Source organism: Sebastes umbrosus, chromosome 1 (assembly GCF_015220745.1).
Source record: "Sebastes umbrosus isolate fSebUmb1 chromosome 1, fSebUmb1.pri, whole genome shotgun sequence".
Lineage (NCBI taxonomy): Eukaryota > Metazoa > Chordata > Actinopteri > Perciformes > Sebastidae > Sebastes > Sebastes umbrosus.
Genome location: NC_051269.1, coordinates 26,703,334 through 26,723,084, shown reverse-complemented (window position 1 = coordinate 26,723,084; position 19,751 = coordinate 26,703,334). Strand labels below are relative to the sequence as shown.

The 19,751-nt window shown below is 41.8% G+C and overlaps 1 protein-coding gene across 6 annotated transcripts in view; it reads right to left on the bottom strand.

Moving 5' to 3' along the window:
• Positions 1-19,751, bottom strand: part of srgap3 (SLIT-ROBO Rho GTPase activating protein 3) — a 75,103-nt gene that overhangs the window by 10,776 nt on the left and 44,576 nt on the right. For 2 of the 6 annotated variants that reach the window (XM_037772650.1, XM_037772659.1), the window contains exons 5-16: positions 19,224-19,409; positions 15,436-15,564; positions 10,821-11,042; positions 10,018-10,119; positions 9,015-9,212; positions 8,682-8,766; positions 5,844-5,871; positions 4,251-4,353; positions 2,161-2,221; positions 1,471-1,548; positions 1,229-1,363; positions 571-676 (exon numbers count right to left, since the gene is read on the bottom strand). In XM_037772650.1, coding sequence (XP_037628578.1) covers positions 571-676; positions 1,229-1,363; positions 1,471-1,548; positions 2,161-2,221; positions 4,251-4,353; positions 5,844-5,871; positions 8,682-8,766; positions 9,015-9,212; positions 10,018-10,119; positions 10,821-11,042; positions 15,436-15,564; positions 19,224-19,409 — 1,433 coding nt within the window. Of the gene's footprint in view, positions 1-570; positions 677-1,228; positions 1,364-1,470; positions 1,549-2,160; positions 2,222-3,742; positions 4,354-5,843; positions 5,872-8,681; positions 8,767-9,014; positions 9,213-10,017; positions 10,120-10,820; positions 11,043-15,435; positions 15,565-19,223; positions 19,410-19,751 lie in introns of those variants that run through there. The other 4 variants (XM_037772669.1, XM_037772678.1, XM_037772687.1 and 1 more) reach the window with 3 other exon arrangements.

Below are 19,751 nucleotides of genomic sequence, written 5' to 3'. Positions count from 1 at the left end.
AACCCCTTAAAGAAATTGACATAGCCAGCACATGCCACAGCCCACTCTGGGTAACCAAATCATTCAGCGCTGCGAGAGGAAGTCATAATCAGTCCTTGCACATTATCAACAAGCTGAGGCTGAGCAGTAAAACCACATCTGGAACTGCTCCAACAATGAAGTATAGCAGAGCAGAGTAAAACCTGGGGTATGAAATCAAACTCTTTGTTCTGCAGGCAAACCCAGTAAAAGGAGCATTAATAACGTCCATTATAAGAGGACAGGTATACTGCTTCAGCGAAGCATGAGTTTCCGAGCCCATAAATAACTCCTAAAACACTGCAGACAGATGTAGCAATAAATAGCAGGTGCTTTTTTCCCCCCCCCGATATATTTTTGGATCATGTCTTTTCACCTGACTATAACTATTCTGTGTGTGTGTTCAACATGGAGTTTCCCAAATAACAGAATTAAATTTACATGTAAGTTAAGTTTAAGATTCAATTACATCACTGATGTGTACAGCACATGCTCGTCGGTATACAGCAGGACCTGTGGCTTAACATGTAGTGTGAATCAGTGTGAACTCACTGATTGAGAAAAGCAAAAAGGTATCTCATAACGATTATGATGGTGCGAGAAAGAGTCACAGTGATCTGCTGGATGTGATGCGCTCTCTCAGCTCCAGATTCCAGCTCTGAAACACGAAGGACATAGAGATAGAGAAGTGGAATAAACAGTGGTTTACACCGCAATAAATGAGACAAATATCACTTTTGAACTTTTATATATGTGGGCACCAAGCATTTAACAACACTGTCCACTGAAATATGATATATATATATATATATATACCAGACCCTAGCAAGGAGATATGATCAAAGTGAGCAAACGCAGAAGGCAGAGGAGGATTCTGAAAACTGTTATTTGACACTTTTAATAGATGCCCCCTCTTGCCTTTCACCAGACCCCTGAGGCACATTGAGTGATCAAACTATTACTGTAGAAACAGCGGGGAGATGATTCTGTGGTGAACTCGCACACGGCAGACTGATGTGGCCCACGCTCTCCTCTGTCTACTGGCTTTCTGTTAAATATCAGGCAGAGAGAGCCCTGGTGTTGTGATTGCTTCCATGTGCTGCGCTGCATGCTTTTCTCGTCTTCAGTACTGTAAAGCTGAGCTTCTAAGAAACTGCAAGGTGTGTTTTCTCTTTTTTAATTTGAATATTGTCTGTTGTGCTTGACTCACTGATGGTAGAGATGAAGTCCAGGAAGCGCTCCTTTGGGAAGATTGGGTTCTCCAGTCCTCTGAAGTACAGCTTCAGCACCCCCGCCACTGAGTTGATATCGTGGTCATTCTGGTCATCGACCAAGGGATCTTCACCTGATTATGAAAAATATGTGTGCTTTCAGTGGTGACATTTGATGGGTTTATCAAGTGTTTGTGACATGAAAAAGGGGGATATATAACTGCATCTGTCTTTGACTAACCTCTCTCAAATGAGTTCTTAATATCGTTGACTTCCACCTGTGATCCCGGCACGCGGAATATGCCTTGCTGCTGCAAGCCTGAAAGAAACACAAGCCAGAATTCAGAGATTGAGATTTACGCTAGCTAGCCACCATTATCTCCAAACCCCAGTGCCAGCTTCGTGAAAGCCCATTGGAAACACATAACACAGAGCAGGAAATGTAATCTAGTCAGAAAGGGAGATGCGTATTTTTCCGTGAGAGGGCCCCTCGGTGAGGCTGCAGCATATGGTTTCAGTTAGAGGGCTCCTAATCAGTTTTCTGGAGGTTTCATTAGGTCCAGATCCAGAGGAAAGGCCTGCAGGCTACAGCAATGAGCTGAAGACAGATGTGAAGGTAGACAGGGAGGGGTTATAAAGAGGGTTTGGGTGTGGGGGGTGGGGGCTGGCTCAACTGACTAAACCAAGACCAATGGGACTTTCAAAACTCTCTGTGTGTGATCTATTGTTATAAGCTTGTCAAATCACTGGCAGAGCAGAGCGGGTCAGTCTCTGTACCTGCGGCTATTTGTGGAAATAGATTGCCTCGTCCAATAGCTGCTGTCACTTCTTATGAGGCTGAAGGAGTTTTCAAAAGGACTTCATAGTTTGCTTTCTTTTTCTGCCCTTTCACTCAGAAGTAGTCGTCACGGCAACATGATGTGAGACTCACCGTATAGATTGATGTATCTGATACAGCTTTCCACAACAAGTGGGATTGGTTGACCTGAATCCTGAAATGAAATGGTGTGAAAAATAAATAAATACAGACAAGGCAAGACTATATACAGTATATATATATATATATATACCGTATATAAAAGAAGACATCATTAAAAGAGTAAGTAATATATAGACCATTTCAAAGGAATTGCATTGCTAGGCAACAGCTGGGCTCCATGTTTACCTCCTGTCGGCTTGGCTGCGTCCAAAATCTCATACTATGCACTACATACCCAATATGTGTACTATCGTTCAACCTACTTTCGTGTGAATAAACAGTATGGCTATGTTCCAAATTGCATACTTTTTATTTTTACTTTTAGTACATACTGCAGCTGCCCTTATAAAGTACGTGCTGTTGCATGCAGTATGCGTATAATTAGGACATACTGTACTACTTCGTTATAACATTGTGCCTTGAACTTTGATCCTCTTCTGCTGTGCAGAGGATTGTGGGTAAGAATAGCCAGGAAAGCATGCTGGCTTGCATACTGCAAAATGCGACCGGATGTAGTAGGACATTATTTTAGGCATACTGCATTTGACATACTATGTATTGGGACATACTAAATCTTTTTTGGCATACTAAATAGTAGGGTAGTAAGGGTATTGGAAGGCACAGTATGTATCTTTTCGGACGCACTGAGCAGTAATTGACGTCGTCACTTCCTGAGAACCTCCTTGCCGGTTGGAGACGTGTAACCATGGTAACTCATACCTGAATTAATTTTAAATATATATTACGCATAGCAAAGTGAAATCTTATACTTACAGTTAAATTAAAGCGTTGATGATGTTACAGAGCTGTCCGTCAACGCCTGCTATGATCGTTGTCGTCACTACCATATTGCATTGTGGGATATTTATGTCACCCTAGTGTCCAGCATTACATACTGTAATATTTCACCGGAATTTGTATGCAATTCGTGTACTATTGGTTTGATATTAAAGTTTTGTACAAACTAAAATATCTCACATAGTGTTTTAGTGTACTAAATAGCATGTTAGTATGGACTTTCGGACGCAATCCTTATGTCATTCACATACACTGCAACAGGAAATAAACTGGTTTACAACTGTGAAAAGGTCTATAGTATTTCATGTAACTTTTAGTAACAGCAACATTAACTATACAATGTCTTAATAAATGAATACATTAAACATCCAATATCCTCTTAATAAAATGAATAAAAGTCTCTTAAAGAATTATAGCATACAGTAAAAATATAGACTCCCCCGTTCTAGTTCATATTAATTAAATATATGCAAGACAGGAAAAGTCTAATGCTCCATTTCATCACAAACCTAATGCCTCGTAAACATCCTGATGCCTCATAAACATTTTATTAAGCAAATCTCATGAGCAGTATAAAACAAACAAAAGCATCTATATTACAAGAAACTGTTATTAACAGCCTGACGTAGCAAAAGCAGCATGCAAGTGTAGCCCGAGCAGCAGCCTGTAAACTTCTACTATCTAAAAGTTTTAGTGCCCTTGTGCCCTGACCTACACGCTCCAACAACAGAGGTACCTGAATGCGGGTACGGGCATTCCTTCTTCCTCTGGGACAGAAAGCCGCAAAGCACAGAGTAGCAGAGGAAGAGAGGGCAGAGAAGCACAAAGTTAGAAAAGCTCAGATGACGGATGACCCGTCTGGAGGTTAAAGAAGGCTAAGCACAGGGACTGGCGACAGGAAAGCTACAGAGATGCAGTAAAGGGTTGTGTGCAGTGAGGGGACAAAGCAGATCCACTGCTGTCTCCTGCCTCTCAGTTGTCTAAAGAGTGGATTTAGAAATAAAGCCAGAGATGGTAAATTGTTCTGGAGGGGAATAAAGAGACAGCTGACTGCCGCTCTGTCTGCACCGGCAGAACCGCAGAAGCGAGGAGGAGGATTAGAGGTTAAACAGAGGCGTTATATCAGGCGATATCAGAGGGAGGAACAGGAGGCCAAAGTGAGGAAGAGAATGAGAGCGAAGGCTCTAGCTGCCTTCCTCCTGCTCCACAGGGGCCGCTCAGTCATACACCACCACCAGAGGTACCTTGATGAAGGTCTCCATATTGCCGTTAAACAGCTTATGGTTATACACGGAGCGTGGCCTAGGCTTCCGCATTTTCTGTGGTTTAGGGGGAAGGGTGGGGGGCCTGTGAAGTGATGGACAAAAGGTACAAAAACACCAGATTCTGTGAGAACTGTAGAACCAAACATGGAGGTTCAAAAGCAGGTATGTAAAAACACAGAGCAGTAAAAAAAAATCATCTGTTTAAGTAAAGTAATGGAAAAAGAGAAGCATCTTTTAAAAGTTGAGAAAAACCCAAAGTGAGGTGTTTCTTTAAAGAGGTCTTTTATCACTTACGCCTGATAAAAGTCGTCCGTTTAATTATTGCTGAGGGGTTGTACCAAACTCTAGGTGTGCATCTTCAGTAAAACACTTCTTGACTTACTAACGACACAGCACAGATTAATGAGCATTATTACCAAGGCCAATTAAAGCACCTGCTAATTGATATGTCATGTTGTCAGACTGAAAAGTTCAGCATTAAACTAGCAATCCAAACATATCACATATTAACACATGTTGGAACATACATGATTCCTCACTTAAAAAATACAATTCCATGTTTCCTATGTCCCTCTATCAACCCATTTGTGCCCACAACTGAAATTTTTAATTTGGTGGAAGTGTTCTCTGGGCTTAAGCACAAATGTGAAGACATTTTCAAAATCGGTCAAACTGTTTGGCTGAAAAGTGAGTTTTTCTTATCATACTATATCCAGGATTTGAGCACAAGATGGGATTACTGTTTTTGCAAAAGACTCCTTCGTATTTTAAGAACAGTAGTGCCTTATGCCCAAATATTAGATGATAGGAAAATGGCTGTATCTCAGAAATTGCCAGGAGCACAGTCGAGTATTTGGTATCTATGAACTCAAAACAAGTTGAATATATAAGATATGCACACATAGGTAGAGTGTAAAAAATATTATATATGGAAAACATTTAATAGACAGAATGTTAGCGTTTTTCTTAATTTTTCAAATCTCCAGACTTTGACTATTAATAACAGTGTTTTTTTATGTGATCACTGTCATGTACTGTTAGATACTTGCCCAAAGTACCAAATTTCAAGACTTTTGACCAATCAGAACAAATGTTGTCATTTTTCCTTATCATACTAAATATTGTCTTTGGGCACAAATAATATAACACATATCAGAATGCAAAAATATGCTGTACCGTTTTATCCAACATTATAAAATCATGCATCTATATGTAAAGCGAGGTGTAGCTAAAAGTTATTTTAATATTTATCAAATAGTTGGCGATTAATTTAATAGTTCACAACTAATCAATTAATTGATTAATCGTTGTAGCTCTGATGTCTATATAGCATACTAAGCATGGTCTTTGTTTAGACACTGCTCGTCATTCATTGACTGTAACGTTGCTAGGCAACGCAGTCAAATACAATTAATATATAATAGACAAAATTCAATTATTCAAATATATATATGTTTCTGTTTGGGTATTCAAGCATCAACTGACATGCTTTTGTCTCCCTTTCTCTTAAATATTCTAACGATCTGGAAAGATAATTTAAGCAGATGTTTCATGGCTGAAAGGAGATCATACCTTGTAGTTCCACACTCGGCTCTTTCCCCTGTGGAAAAAAAAACAAGAGGGACACGTTATGTCTTTGTGGTACATTTTATACAGACTCCAGTGTCCGCCGTCACTGAAGGGTTTGATGAGACACAACATGACTATTGAGAGGGAGATGAATGGAGCAGTGCTAACACCATTCATTGGACAAAGCTATTGAGCAGTCGTCGCTGAAACCACAGGGGACTCGGAGGACCCTGTGGGGTTATAGGCCTCCTCGCAGAGCAGAGAAAAGGGGGGGTGTAGTGCAGTGTGTATATTATGTTGGGGATGTCTGTGCTGGTTCACTGAGCCTTTTGTTATGGCTTTCCAACAACACACGCACATGTTATAGGCAGAAAACACAGTCTGCAAAGTCATCATTAAGCCCAGCTACACTGGTTTGGACTAAGAATACATCAAAGTGTATGTTTCTACTGTTAACAGTACATCCTTAGTCTGTTAATTCAAATATGACCCAGCTTTTCTTTATGAACAGAGAGATTTTCTTTGTCTGCCAGTGACTGGATTATCAACTGGAAGGCTGTCAATGTATAAAAAAAGCATTCCAACATTATTTCTTTGCTCCATCTAACAATGGACAGTGAGAGCAAAGGCTAACCCATTTCTCAACACATCATTCTGGCAGATGGGACGGGGCTCTGGAGCATTCATGTGAAGAAACAACAGCACATTTCCCAGACGCGTTCCTCTGAGTGATAGCCTCTGTCTACCTCTGACCAACCAACCTCAAAATTACAGTTTCTCAAGCATGAGCAAAATAATTTCATAAGAAAAAGTGCCTCAATGATAGAGAGATATGTATTATAGGAACATAAAAGGAGACGAGTACAAATCCGATTCACTGAACAAGGGAATTGGTGACTCCTTATCTGGGAAACAAGGGCTGGCAGATATCCTAGCACCATCTTGTCTGGTGACAGTGCTCGACATTATGTTTTTATTAATACATGCAGCAAGATGTAAACACCATGTGGCACTCACCAGTCTCATCGTGTTCCCTCTGTCATGCTCACAAACAACCACATACAAAAACAAACACGCTATTTTTGGGGCGTTAGGCAACGAGCTAATGAGCACGACGCAGCCCTGATTGATCATCTGAATAATTAAACATGGGTGGTACCTGGAGGCGCCATATGTCCGTGTTCGTGCACTCTCTCGGCTGCTCCACCGTGGACATACAAACAGATCTGATACGAACTATAATGTGAGTGTTTATGAGAGCAAAAGCCTGGAGCTGGTAGTTTGCCACAGAGGGAATCACAAGGACGTTTTTGGATGACAGAGCAAAATAAAATATTAAAGTAAAGACTTGAATGAATGAATGATTCCAAGGTGTGAAATGTGGAGATATTCATTTGTGTTACGAGGCCTCAGCTGTGTGTGCCTGATGCCCTTTGCTATGAGGTTGAACCCCTGATGCAGGAGCAGCTGCGGAAACGGGCCTGGGTCTGATCCTGCTGATTGATTGGGCGCAAACTGTTCACGGCTGAGGTGACAAGGGGACCCTTGGGGGAGGGAGGGGCCGAGGGAAGCCTTTCTCTTACAGCCTGGAAATGGAAATCCTCTCTGCGGCTTCACCACACAGAGACTAACCGGATACCGCTTTAACCAATGGAGATAAGTAGAAACAGGAATGGATACCTCAAAGTAGACGTGATCTGCTTTTGGTGTGATAGCTTTCCATTTAAATATCAGCTTTCATTTCCTCTTTCCTTCTTGCTTCCATAAAAATTGTTGTCTTTTTAGCATCCTATGCTGCTTATTAGATAAAATCTGCACCACAATAACCAGTGGGAAACTCCGGGGTCTGAAAAGTGAAGCCAGTGTGGAAACTTGCATTATTTCTAATATCCAGCAGGGGGCGACTCCTCTGGTTGCAAAAGGAAGTCTGATTGTATAGAAGTCTATGAGAAAATGAGCCTACTTCTCACTTGATTTATTACCTCAGTAAACATTGTAAACATGAGTTTATGGTCTCAATCGCTAGTTTAAAATCTTCTTCAATACAGCATGATGTTCATTTAGTAAATTATGGTCCCATTTAGAGTCAAATAGACCATAAAGCAGGGTATGCTTTAGGGTGTGGCCACCTTGTGATTGTCCGGTCTGGGAGTTGTCCGTGTTTTTGTCTTACAACTTTAACCCTTTCACAGTGTGTTTTCAGTTCATGAAAGTTAATTATAATCTTTTTGGTCACCTAAAAGTGTCTTACACCTCTTCCTAACATACAGTAAGCGAGCGAACTTTGGCAAATGGGGCGCAAAAAATTGTCTAGATATACTACGAGCGATGTCACTCTATTACATAGAGAGCACAATATTGATTAACTGTTAGCGTCAATTTTGATCAGTAAAAATAGGTTGGAGGTGCGCAAAACTTTACATAAATAGAGCCAAGGCAAGCGATTTTTCAAACAAACGACGCGCCGCTTTGCCTGTTTGCTGACGTAGGAGCCGGTTAGGACATCTTCATTGGGAAAAACAGAAACAATTGCATGTTCGCTCGTTCGTTCGTTTGCATCGCATCCAGTTAGGGAGAGGTGTTAATCAGCGTTCGGTTGTACTTAGCTCCATCCTCTCATGCCACTTGTGGTTACAAAAGACCAAGATGGCGACAGCCAAAAACCAAGATGGTGACGGCCAAAATGCCAAACTCAAGGCTTCAAAACAGCAGTCAACAAGCCAATGGGTGATGTCACAGTGAAAAGTCATGACTATAACCCTGAAGGCGGTGATTTTACAGAGCTGTGGCGGGATTCTGTGGGTCATAGATGAAGACAGACGAAGAGAATGGACTCCTTACCTTCGCCCAGTGTCTGCTTCAGTAAGTCATGCTTGGCCTGCAGCTTAATGATGAGGTTACTGCCATTCAGGTACTCCTTGAATTTCTACACAGAGAGACGAAGGCAACAATGAGCGAGCAGCAGCAGCACTAATCCAGTGTAACATGAGCTCAGTCAAACAATTCAGCGTGGCTCAAATCAGCATAAATTCAATCTGTTCTAGTTTTAATTTAATTTCTATTTTCAGGGCATGTGGAAATGATGACTGATGGCTTGATTTTGCAAAGCTGGAGTTCATAGCAGGCCGGTACAGTTTGGAAGGGTAGACAGATCATAATTTGACATGAACTCACTGAAAAGTAGAACATTTCTGTCTCCTGTTGGTTAGACCTCCTCTTGGCTACATTCAGCTTGCTCATGTAGGACTCGGAGGCCACGGACTTAATGGACTCAGTGGAGCGGCTGTGTTGGAAGGCATCCGACACGTCAAAGTCCTCTACCGTCAGCATGTCCTGCAGCGTTTGCATGGTTGCATCCAAGGTCTTTCTCACCTGCACAGATGGGGGGGGGAGATAAAAAAGGAAAGATGACAAATGAAGCATCATATCTTACTCAGTCTTGCTCATATTTTCCCTTTTTTCTGGCTATTTTTCCCAAGCCTTGATGGAACCAAAGATTACATTTTCAAGGGCAAAAGTGAGTGATTTACAGCACTAGCATATTTATATCAAAGACAAATTGACCCCTAAACAATAAATGACCTTGAATTACACAGAAATGACATCAAGCAGCATTGAAATAACAGTCCAGAGCAACTGGGACGTCAGGCATACATCAGACTAAGACATGAAAATGAAGAGTGTCTGGCAAAGATACAAATTGCATGTGAAATTTACCGAAGGAGGCTTTTTGTTTAGGGCTGAGATTGATAAAGCTCATTTCCAGTAATGGCAGGGCTCGTCCATTATCCTCCAGAGCACAAGACTCAGGGAGACAGGGAGGAGGCAGAGCCATTGGCACAGGAGAGTCTAACAGGATGTGGTTATTATAACCTCCATTCCCACCTTCGTGTCTGCGGCTCTTAATGAGAAAAGTCCTCTCTTCATCACAAAATAGACAATTTCATGTATAACTTCATAGAAACCGTAACATTGGCGCTGTGACAATCTTAATATATTCTCGCCTCCTGCAGAGCAAGGGTCATTGGAGGGTAATTGCAATGAGAACAGATGGTGATGTGGCCCTCCTACTTGGCACTGGGGGAAATGAGACAGGGCTTTCTGGTTTTGGGGGGTGGGGCTGAAGGTGGCAGTGGAGGGGTTGCTGGACAGACCTCAGGCCATCATAAAACCTTACCTCCTCATTCTCAATCTTTAGCGTAGCTAAGCGAGACTGCAGTTGGTGGTAGCGCATCAGGAGCTCAGTCTGGACGGGCTGCTGGGCGCTCACCTGGCACACCTGAGGAGGAGGAGGAGGAGGAGGAGGACACATGGGTTACGACAGACAAAAGAGATCCATCTGAAGGTTAAAGAGGTACTTTGTAAAAAACAGTGCTCCACTTAGTGAGATCAGTGTTAAAGGTACAGTGTGTAGGATTTCGCGGCATCTGGCGGCATGGTTGCAGATTGCAACCAACTCAGTACCCCTCCGCTCACTCCTCCCTTTCCAAGACTGCGGTAATGCGAGCCACCGAGTGCAAAACCGTGGTAACGCCGTTCACCTCACTCAGAGGCCATCCTTATCATAATAACACTACTTTAGGCGTTACGTAAGTCAGACTGCGGCTATCAGTACCATGGTTTTGCACTCTGCGGCTCACGTTACTGCAGTTTCACAAGCGTGTCGGAGAACTACGGTGGCCTTCAGGTAACAAAAAAACATGGAAGACTCTCTAGAGCCAGTGTTTGGTTTGTCCATCCTGGTCTACTGTAGAAACATGGCGGAGCAACATGACGGACTCCATGAAGAGGACCCGTTCCCTATGTAGATATGAAGGACTCATCGACGAAAACACAACGATCCTTAGTTTCAGGTGATTATACACTAAAGAAAACACAGTTATGAATATTATATTCCATTTCTGCTAATAGATCCCCCGATATGTTACACACTGTTCCTTTAAGTGATAAACAAATCTGCAGCCTTTTAAAGCATCTCACCTCATCTCCCATGTGTGGCAGGTAATCAAAGCGCATCGGAGGGCAGAACACCTGGTTATGCATATCCATGATCTTGTGCTTGTCACTGCGGGAGTCCAGGTTGTCCACCGCATTCTCTATGACGTCCAGTCCCTCGTGGCGCGACGTCTCCAAGTTATACTCGGCAGATAAGTAGGTCCTGAGGGTGCGTGCCAAGCTAGCATGGTAGCCCATGTCGCAGCACTGCGGGGATAAAATATCTTAATAAATAACCAGGAAAACAGAATCTGACATAATTAAGAATAATTTAACACCAGGCTCAAAAACAGTGTTGCACCTGTAACCACGCCCAACAGTGATGTCATGGTGTACTGACCACACCCTGGAGTACACTTCTACATCACTGCTGCAGCTGGGAAGTTAGGCGACTGGTGTTAAGTTGCTCTTTAATTTGACAAATCAATATAAATTTATCAGGGAATGTGGAAGAATGTGCAAATTTGTAAAGTTTGAGGACCTTCCATCATGTTCAGACCTATTTAATGGACTACATCCCAAATTACATCCTGCTACCTTTCAAAAATAGCATTAGAGTTCACAGAATTACAGGAGCTAGCGCAGTAGGACACCAGGGATAATTACAGAGCCTTATCATACCGAGCTGGATGAAGTAACCTAATTAAGCAGAGGATGGCAGTGAGGCGGTTTAGAGGGAGCTTGAGGCAGCTGACAGCTCTGTGAATCACTAAGCAAACACTCTTTAACACTCTTTAGCACCGAGGAAGTCGTCTCTATACTTTGGTGCACAAGCCTCATTGCACCACTCAGTCAACGTGGCTCAATAGACTAAAGACTAAAGACTAAAGGGAGCAATTTAGCTTCTTTTTAAACTAGCAGAGTGACTTAGTGAGAACACATTCATATCTGCAAAAGCAGCCTGAAGGAAGCAGATGATCGGGGAAGGAAGATTAGATACACTCTTTAATCAAAATACTCTCTTTTATGTTCTCATCTTTCTCATTAGAGCCGTGCAAACATACTGTAGATGCATACTGCACATTAAAGAGGACCTATCATGCTTATTATCAGGTGCATACTTGTATTTGGGGTTTCTACTAGACTAGAACATGTTCACATGCTTTAATGTTCAAAAAACTCTGCAGCACCTCTTTTCACCCTCTGTCTGAAATGCTCCGTTTTGATTGGTCAGCCAAACCAAACTCTTCGGACTCCACTCCAGCTCCACTCTAACTAGCTGCTAGGCAGGTATTCTGCAAATGTGTTACTTGGTGACATCACCACGTTACGGAAGAAAAGGCAGGACTTCAATCAAGGCGTTTCAGGCAGTTCTGGATCAGAGTTTCTGTGGGGGTGAGTAACTCCCTTTGGCGTGGACTTTGTAACTTTGCAGACCTTTTACATTCACAAAAAACTATATAGCACACAAAAGGAAAGGGGAAGAGCACAATAAGCATAATAGATCCTCTTTAATATTTGGAAATATTTCCCATTTATTCCATGACACTAATTTCCTTTTAAATATGTTCATGTTTGCATAGGCTGCATTTTATTTGGTTGATTAAAGTCTACTCAAGTTATTTTATCCTCAGCAACCTCACACATTCAGTTTAAATGCTTTCATTTGAACTCTGTCACATGTAAGCACCACAGCACATAATATATGCAAATCCACTATGTACTGAATTGTTGTTTTGTTCTCTTTTTTCTTGCTGAATGCTATAGCTTACTATTTGCTGCTAGAGAAAATTTCATTAAACTGAACCATATTAAGCTTGTCGTCAATTTAAAAACTTCATCATGCCGACATCGCTGAACAACCTCACTCCTCACAGCATTCATCAGTTCTCGGCAGCATAAAATAAACTCAACTACAACAGTTTAAAGTCACCGATGCTGACAGACAGAGCCGACTTCTTGCTGCGTGAGCGTCTGGTTTGATGTGTGGCGTGCAGTTACTCTGACATGACAAACGGACCCTTCTTCCTCCTCTGCCCCGCTTGTGGCAGCCAAACCAGTCAAGCTCACAATCCCATTACCTGCAGCTCAGCAGGATTTGGGATGACACGGACCTTTCAGTTTCAAGACACCGGATCCATCAAAGAGGCAGGGAAGGATAGCCATGAATCGGGTTCTCAGTGTGTCCAGCTACCAACATATCACCATCACGCTGCATGTAGCAGAGACAAACTCATCATGCTATTTCAACTGCAACTGTTTAAATAATGTAATGTTCATTATATTATAGGAATCTCTCTAAATTCATATCTTATCACGCCTGACCTGGAAAATGTGCATCTATCACTGTGACTAATGTAGTGCCGTATGGTGGTCAGGCCTCAAGCAAAAACGTGACAACCAGGCCATTAGCACAGAGAGAGGAGGGGAAACGACACACTGAAGGGCTGACAGGTTAACATCAGTGGTAAAAATCTTAGTATTTAAGTTTTTTGTTTGGTATCGACAGCCACAAAGCCCACATTCACTAACATTTGTCACTTAAACTCTGCAACACAGGCCTTTATAACAAAGTATGCATTCACTGGCAACGATTCAACCTTCGTTTCTACTCATCAACACAAAGTCAATGCCAAAACGAAATGATTGTATCCAGTATGCAACATCGTAAAACACAAGAAAAAATCCAAAATACAATTTTAGAACGATCTTACTTGCTAGCACAACTACCAAATAACACACTACAATAACAGCATAATCGTCTCTGAAACCCAAACCTTCAATGAAGATAAGGGAAACACCTTTTTTGGGTGGAAAAATGGACAAACAATAAATCAGTTAATAGTGGCCGCCCCTCTTTGTGTTGGCTGTGTGTTGTGTAATAGAGGAACTGGACCAAATAAACAAAACAGACAATGAAATGTTGAAAGACAATGAGATGAGAAAGCAAATAAAGTCTCACCTCCGTGAAGAGGGAGCTGAATGTGTGCATATCTAAAAGGAACAGATACAGATACTGCTTTTGTCTAAAATGGTCATTAAAGGCTACCTCATCTCAGTGTTCATCTGTTTGTCTGCAGGGTGACTGGTAGCAGGTCACCCGGGGCTGAGAGCCCGCTGCCAACCACATTAACCGCATTCATGCCTGCATAAACACCGCTTCTGCTCACCAGCTGACTTTGATCCAGTTCCAACCATTAGTGGTTTGCAAAAACAAAGTCATCCTCTCAAACCCCAGTAATCAGACTTTCCAGCAGTGCCACTGGTCCATGATTTGAATAAAAGTGACTTCATATTTAAAGTGTTGGATAGGTAGGTTTTCTGGACATACAAAATGGGGATTATTATTTTAGGTAATAATGAAGGGAACATTATAGAGACTGCTTCCTCTGCTCTGACACATGGCGCGCGAGACCACAGAAGGACAGACAATAGACAATAGAGAGAGAGTGAGTGTGAGTCTTTGGTCATGTTTTTTACTTGGTGACAGTTGAGCTGGGCAAACACTGTACGATTTTAGAAATGTTGTACTTCCTACTCATACTGTACGAGTAGATCGTTTGCGATGTAAAGCCAAAGCTCACGATTTATGTGCTCACACTGTAAATGTAAAACAGAAAAAAAAAAACACGGACCTTCTGGCTGTAGACAGTTGTCAATAAAGATTCGTTTGAAAGCTTTAAGGCAGGTAAAGTTTGTTTTCTAGCAGAGGTCTTTACGGGTCATAATGCTAACAAGGCAGAAACGTGCATCCTTGATCATCTGTGCCATCCTGTATGCTGAAACGTCTAAAAAAAAAAGAGGTGCCGGCTTATATGGACTCGCAGGTGGCGAGGAAGACGTGTGACAGTAGAGAATTGGAGGTAAGCTAGAAACGTTTTACTAGCTATATCTATTGTAGCCTACATTGTTATCTTGATAGCTACACTTTACTGTAGATTGCTGTAAAGAAAGTAGAAAAAAGGCCCTGACGTTGGGGAATCGGCTCATAGCTCAGCTTCAGCTGTGAGAGAACTTGTAGTCGGCCGACCAAAATTTCTGACATGTCAGAAATTCATCTGACGGTCCGATGCCTGGTCGGGAGGAGTTAATCGGTCCTCGTCCCCCCTGTACACTACACGGCAAAAAATGCCCGATGAAGCTGAAATTCGGTCCGACTCTAAAATCGAGTCGTGCTGCTGAAAATTTGGGCAAGAGACGGGCTAAAATCGTACAGTGTATGCCCAGCTCTAGAGTCAGACGATAACAAGGACATGCTGTGTTTGTCCCAGCAAAGCTCCCAAAAGCAGCATCAACAAAAACAAATGAATGATGACGAGACAGAGAAATCAACACTGATGGAGTCCCTTAAAATAGTCAAAATCATCCGTCTGTGGCTGCGTCATACTGCAGATCACTGCACTAATACTCCTGTCAACAGCAGTCAGTCACCAGCATCTCAGCGTTGAGTTCGTTGTGCAGAAATTAATAATGAAAAAATGATGGCAAATACATTAATTGGGGCCAACAGAGCAGCTTGAAAACAAACAGCTAACAGGCTGTGAGTGAAAGAGACTCAGGAACAGATGGTGAGAAAAGCGACAGTGCTGCAGAGTTAAATCAACATCAGAAATCCCAGCTGAGAGATGTAAACAAACACATGTGCCTAGCGCATACTTACATCAATCATATCAGAGACGTCATGGATGTAATATTTTGCCACAACTGCATTTGTTGCTGCCAGGTTCAACAAATAGTCATTCCGGGCTTTTGTGCATTTCAGCTTATTCTCTGAGTACTTGGCTTGCCTCTGGGGAGGAGAGAAGAGACAGAGCAGATGATGAGAAAAAAAAAAAGTCAGTGCAGGAAAATCAAGCAGTGGGGAGTGTTTGAATGTGTGCTCAGGAGGCTGCAGCTTTGGGACCATCAGACAGGTAGAGACGGCAGGGAAAAGTTTGGAGGAACAGGCTGTAGAGAAAGTGCCTCTAGATAGTGACGTGTTAAGTGCCACAGCCAGGCTTGCATTTAGTCATTATTCTGTCTCTAAACACTTAAGTACCAGAGAGGCTGCAGAGTGTGGATGCTCACAAAGAAGCACTTAAAGAGGCTCTGGCTTTAGAAAGTTGTGTAAAATGTGTTTATGTATGAAGGGTTCAACAGCTTAGTGACATTAAAGTAGCATTAAAGGAACAATTTGAAATTTTGGAGACCACGCTTATTCACTCTCTTGCAGAAAGTTGGATGAGAAGATTGAGTCTGTACAGTAAACATGACGTCGGGGATCAGCAGCCGGTTCATTTAGCTTAGCATAAAGACTAGAAACAGCTAGCCTGGATCGGTGCCATGCCAGTGTTCCGAGGGCCCATTTTTCCGAAATCCCAATAGTCCGAAAAATGGCTCGACAGTACGCTATCCTGAACAGAAGCACAGGGCTGATTATTATGCAATATTACATCATAGGTCGTGATATTTTTGTTCCTACCATGGCAAAGGCATGACCTGCCCTCCTCTGCCTCTGGTTGGCTTACACTGATATTCTTACCCTAAACCGAACTAATCTCACTCCTCATGCTTAAACGAGTAATAAGAGGCAGAGTGGTGGGTCATGCCTTCATGAGTAGGAATCATGAAGGTCAGATGATGACATTCTGCATAATTATTAGCCATGTGCTTCTGTTTGTTGCACGTAGAGCGTGTATTTTCGCAATGGGCCTTCGGAATAATGGGCAGTCCTCCTGGCTCTGTCCAAAGGTAACAAAATCTGACTACCAGAACCTCTAAAGTTCACTAATTAACATGTTATATCTCATTTCTTTAATCCATCCTAAAAACAAAGCGTCAAAATAACAAGTAATCAGATTTTATTACCTTTGGACGGCGCCAGGCTAGCCGTTTCCCCCTGTTTCCAGTCTTTATGCTAAGCTACGCTAACCGACTGCAGCTATATATTTACCGTGCACACATGAAAAGGAATCCAGTTCCTCATCTAACTCCCAGTAAGAAAGGGAATAAGTGTATTTCCCAAAATGTCAAACTATTCCTGAGAAATACAATTTCAAAAGTATTTACACAGATTGCAAGTTTAACTTACATGGTAGACAATCTGTGGGTCTATATCTCTAATATGAATTCAGACAAATACATGCAATTCTGCTTATTAATAAAGAATATAAACAAAATAATGTTTTCCATTAAGTGACATTTGTACACACTGATTTTTCAAACTATGGTACTAACAGTATCGACCAAGTAGTTTCACTTTAGCAACTCAGTGATTCAGGCATGACTCAGAAAGGCATTACAGCTGTCTGAAATACAATAAAAGCATCATAATTCTAAAGCAGAGACATTTCGCCCATTATTTGAACAGTTTGTTTGTACATTTCACTATACATGGACATTTTATTTCCAATTTCACAAAGCCATTATGATGCAAATTCAGCAGTGGGTTAGAGGAAGAGATTAACTTTTATTCCTTCCTCTTCCTCCCCTGCTCTAGAAGCAGGGGAAAATACTCATTGCCTCGCTGTGTTATAAATAGTGTTCAGTTCCCGAGCTGAGCAGCGTCTCTGAGGATACCAGCCTGAGGAGGGAGAGACGCTGTCGTCCTGACAGCCTTTTGATTTCCTGTACCTGAGAGATAATGGGAGTTTCATTTGCATGAAAAACATTCCAGAAGAAGATCCAGAATAATAAAATGCATCTGAAGTACACCGTGCTCCAGAGACCACCAGCCCTGCACTGCTGGCAGAGACGCCTTTACACAAAAATCTGCATAAGATGGAAAGAGGGTTGGGTTGTTGGCCTGGAGTACTGCTGTTTGCTCGGTGCGTATCTGGCTGCAGACCTACAGTATTCTCCTGAGACTCTCTGACATTATATATTGCTGCCTGTCTGCTAGTCTGCTCCTCTCTCACTCGCTCCAAGTGAATCCAACAAACAGAGCTACTCCTCCATTTACACAACTAAACTCTTCAAACCTCCTCATTCAGCTTTGAGGAGAACATTACACTTACATATATCATCTTTTAAGTTGATATGGTGAACTTGTTGGCAAACTTCCAGCAGACATGGAAGATGTTATGATTTGTTTGGAGTCCAATTTCTGACCACCTGGCGGTAGTAACTCCAATATTTAATCTCCTGTTAGCTCTGTTGTTGGTCTTCTAACTCCTGACTAAACGTGTATGTTTGTCTGTATAAAATCCCCTGCTGGAGGATAATTGATGTCACAGCATGCCACTCCTATTCTGCCTCAGAGACTGTGTGCATGCACGCCACGCATTCAGTTACAGACTTTATTGTAGGGGCGGTGTGTTGGCAAGAATCTGGCAATACGATACGTATCATGATACGGCGGTTATAATTCAATATATTATGATATATTGCGATACTGTAAGCAGGGCGATATATTGCAATTTTTAAAATGTAATTTTATGAAAACTGCCATAGTATAAAGAACACATCACCATATGCATAAAATATGAGTAAAAATAAGTTGACTTTTTTATGCAATCAGAACAGTGAGATCGGCATTAGCATTTATCAGCATTTAGCACTGCTTTGAGATACACTGAGAGGGCTTTTTGCAAATTAAATAAAGTATTGACTGAGTTAATCTTTGCATATAAACTATTAATTAAAAATCGATACAGCGTTTTTGAGAATTGATACGGTGTCACAAAACATAATATTGCGACATTCAATATTTTCTTACACATATACTGTGTCGTGTTAATTCCCCTCACTCGGCTGGTGCGTTCTTCAGTCTTTGTTACCAATAGCCTTTGCTTCAACAGTGTGCGTCAGTGACAATGTAAGTCATCATAAATAATACCTGGCGTTAGGTCTTCATGGCGCTATAATACTAACTGTAAAATAGTGTAGTGTTTAGAAGCTTAGATGGTAATCACCAGGCTTTTAGCTTGACTCACAAGGTGCTCACCTTGGTCAATGAGCAGATGTGTAACCCTGTTTATTTATTCCTGTTACTGATATACCAGGTTAAATTCCCAATTTGATGCCACTGCGAAGTAATTATTATCATTCTGTATTGCAGATATCACATACCACACTTCAATATACTGTACCTACTGTACCATAATATTGTATCCTCTAATCCAACACACAAAATTAGGCCGGTTGTGCACAGCCAGGCTATAGTCATCCAAGCTGTTGTTTACATTGTCGTTTGGTGCTGGGCAGGTTGTGTACAGTGGGTTTATCAATACAGCTGCCTGCTGTGAGCAAAAATGACAGCATGAGAGTGGTGAGAGTGAACCAAAACAATGAGCTAAAAGAAGCTACATAGCTCAGTAGAGCTGAGAGGAAATGCAGTGTGTTCCTCACTATGAGCGACCCCTTTCACATTACACACAAATATTAACAAAAATACTGATTATAAAGAAGACTGAAGCTGAATGGCACTACATATAAACAAACACAACACTATCCATCCTGCAAACTCACCTTCTCTTTCATCTTCTCTATTTTCCTGACGAAGCTGCGTCTCGGTTGGCGGTCCTCGTGGCGTAGGAGGTTAACGTTGAGATCTCCCGACTTGCTGAACTGCTTCTCCTCCTGCTTCTCAGCGTCCTTCAGCTTGCTCTCTGCACTGATGCTCTCAGTGTGGTACATGTGGTACGTTTTCATCACCTGCAGGAGGAGAAACACAGACATTCAATAGGTTGACCATTAACGGGCCTTATCATCATCATCATCACATTTTACAATAACGGTTATTATAAGCTGAACTGACAAGATTTAAAGATGTTTCGCAGATGCTGTCAAACTATGTGACGAACCAGAGGATACCCTGGTTTTATCAACAGTACATTCAGTAGCCCACAGACTTAGACAAGCAAATACAGAGACAATAGTTGCTTAGTGTGTCATATTAAAAGACGGGGGAGGTTTTATATCAGTGCTTTATACACAGTTAGAGCTGCAACAACAACGTGATTAACCACAGAAAATTAATCAACTAGTAAGCACTAC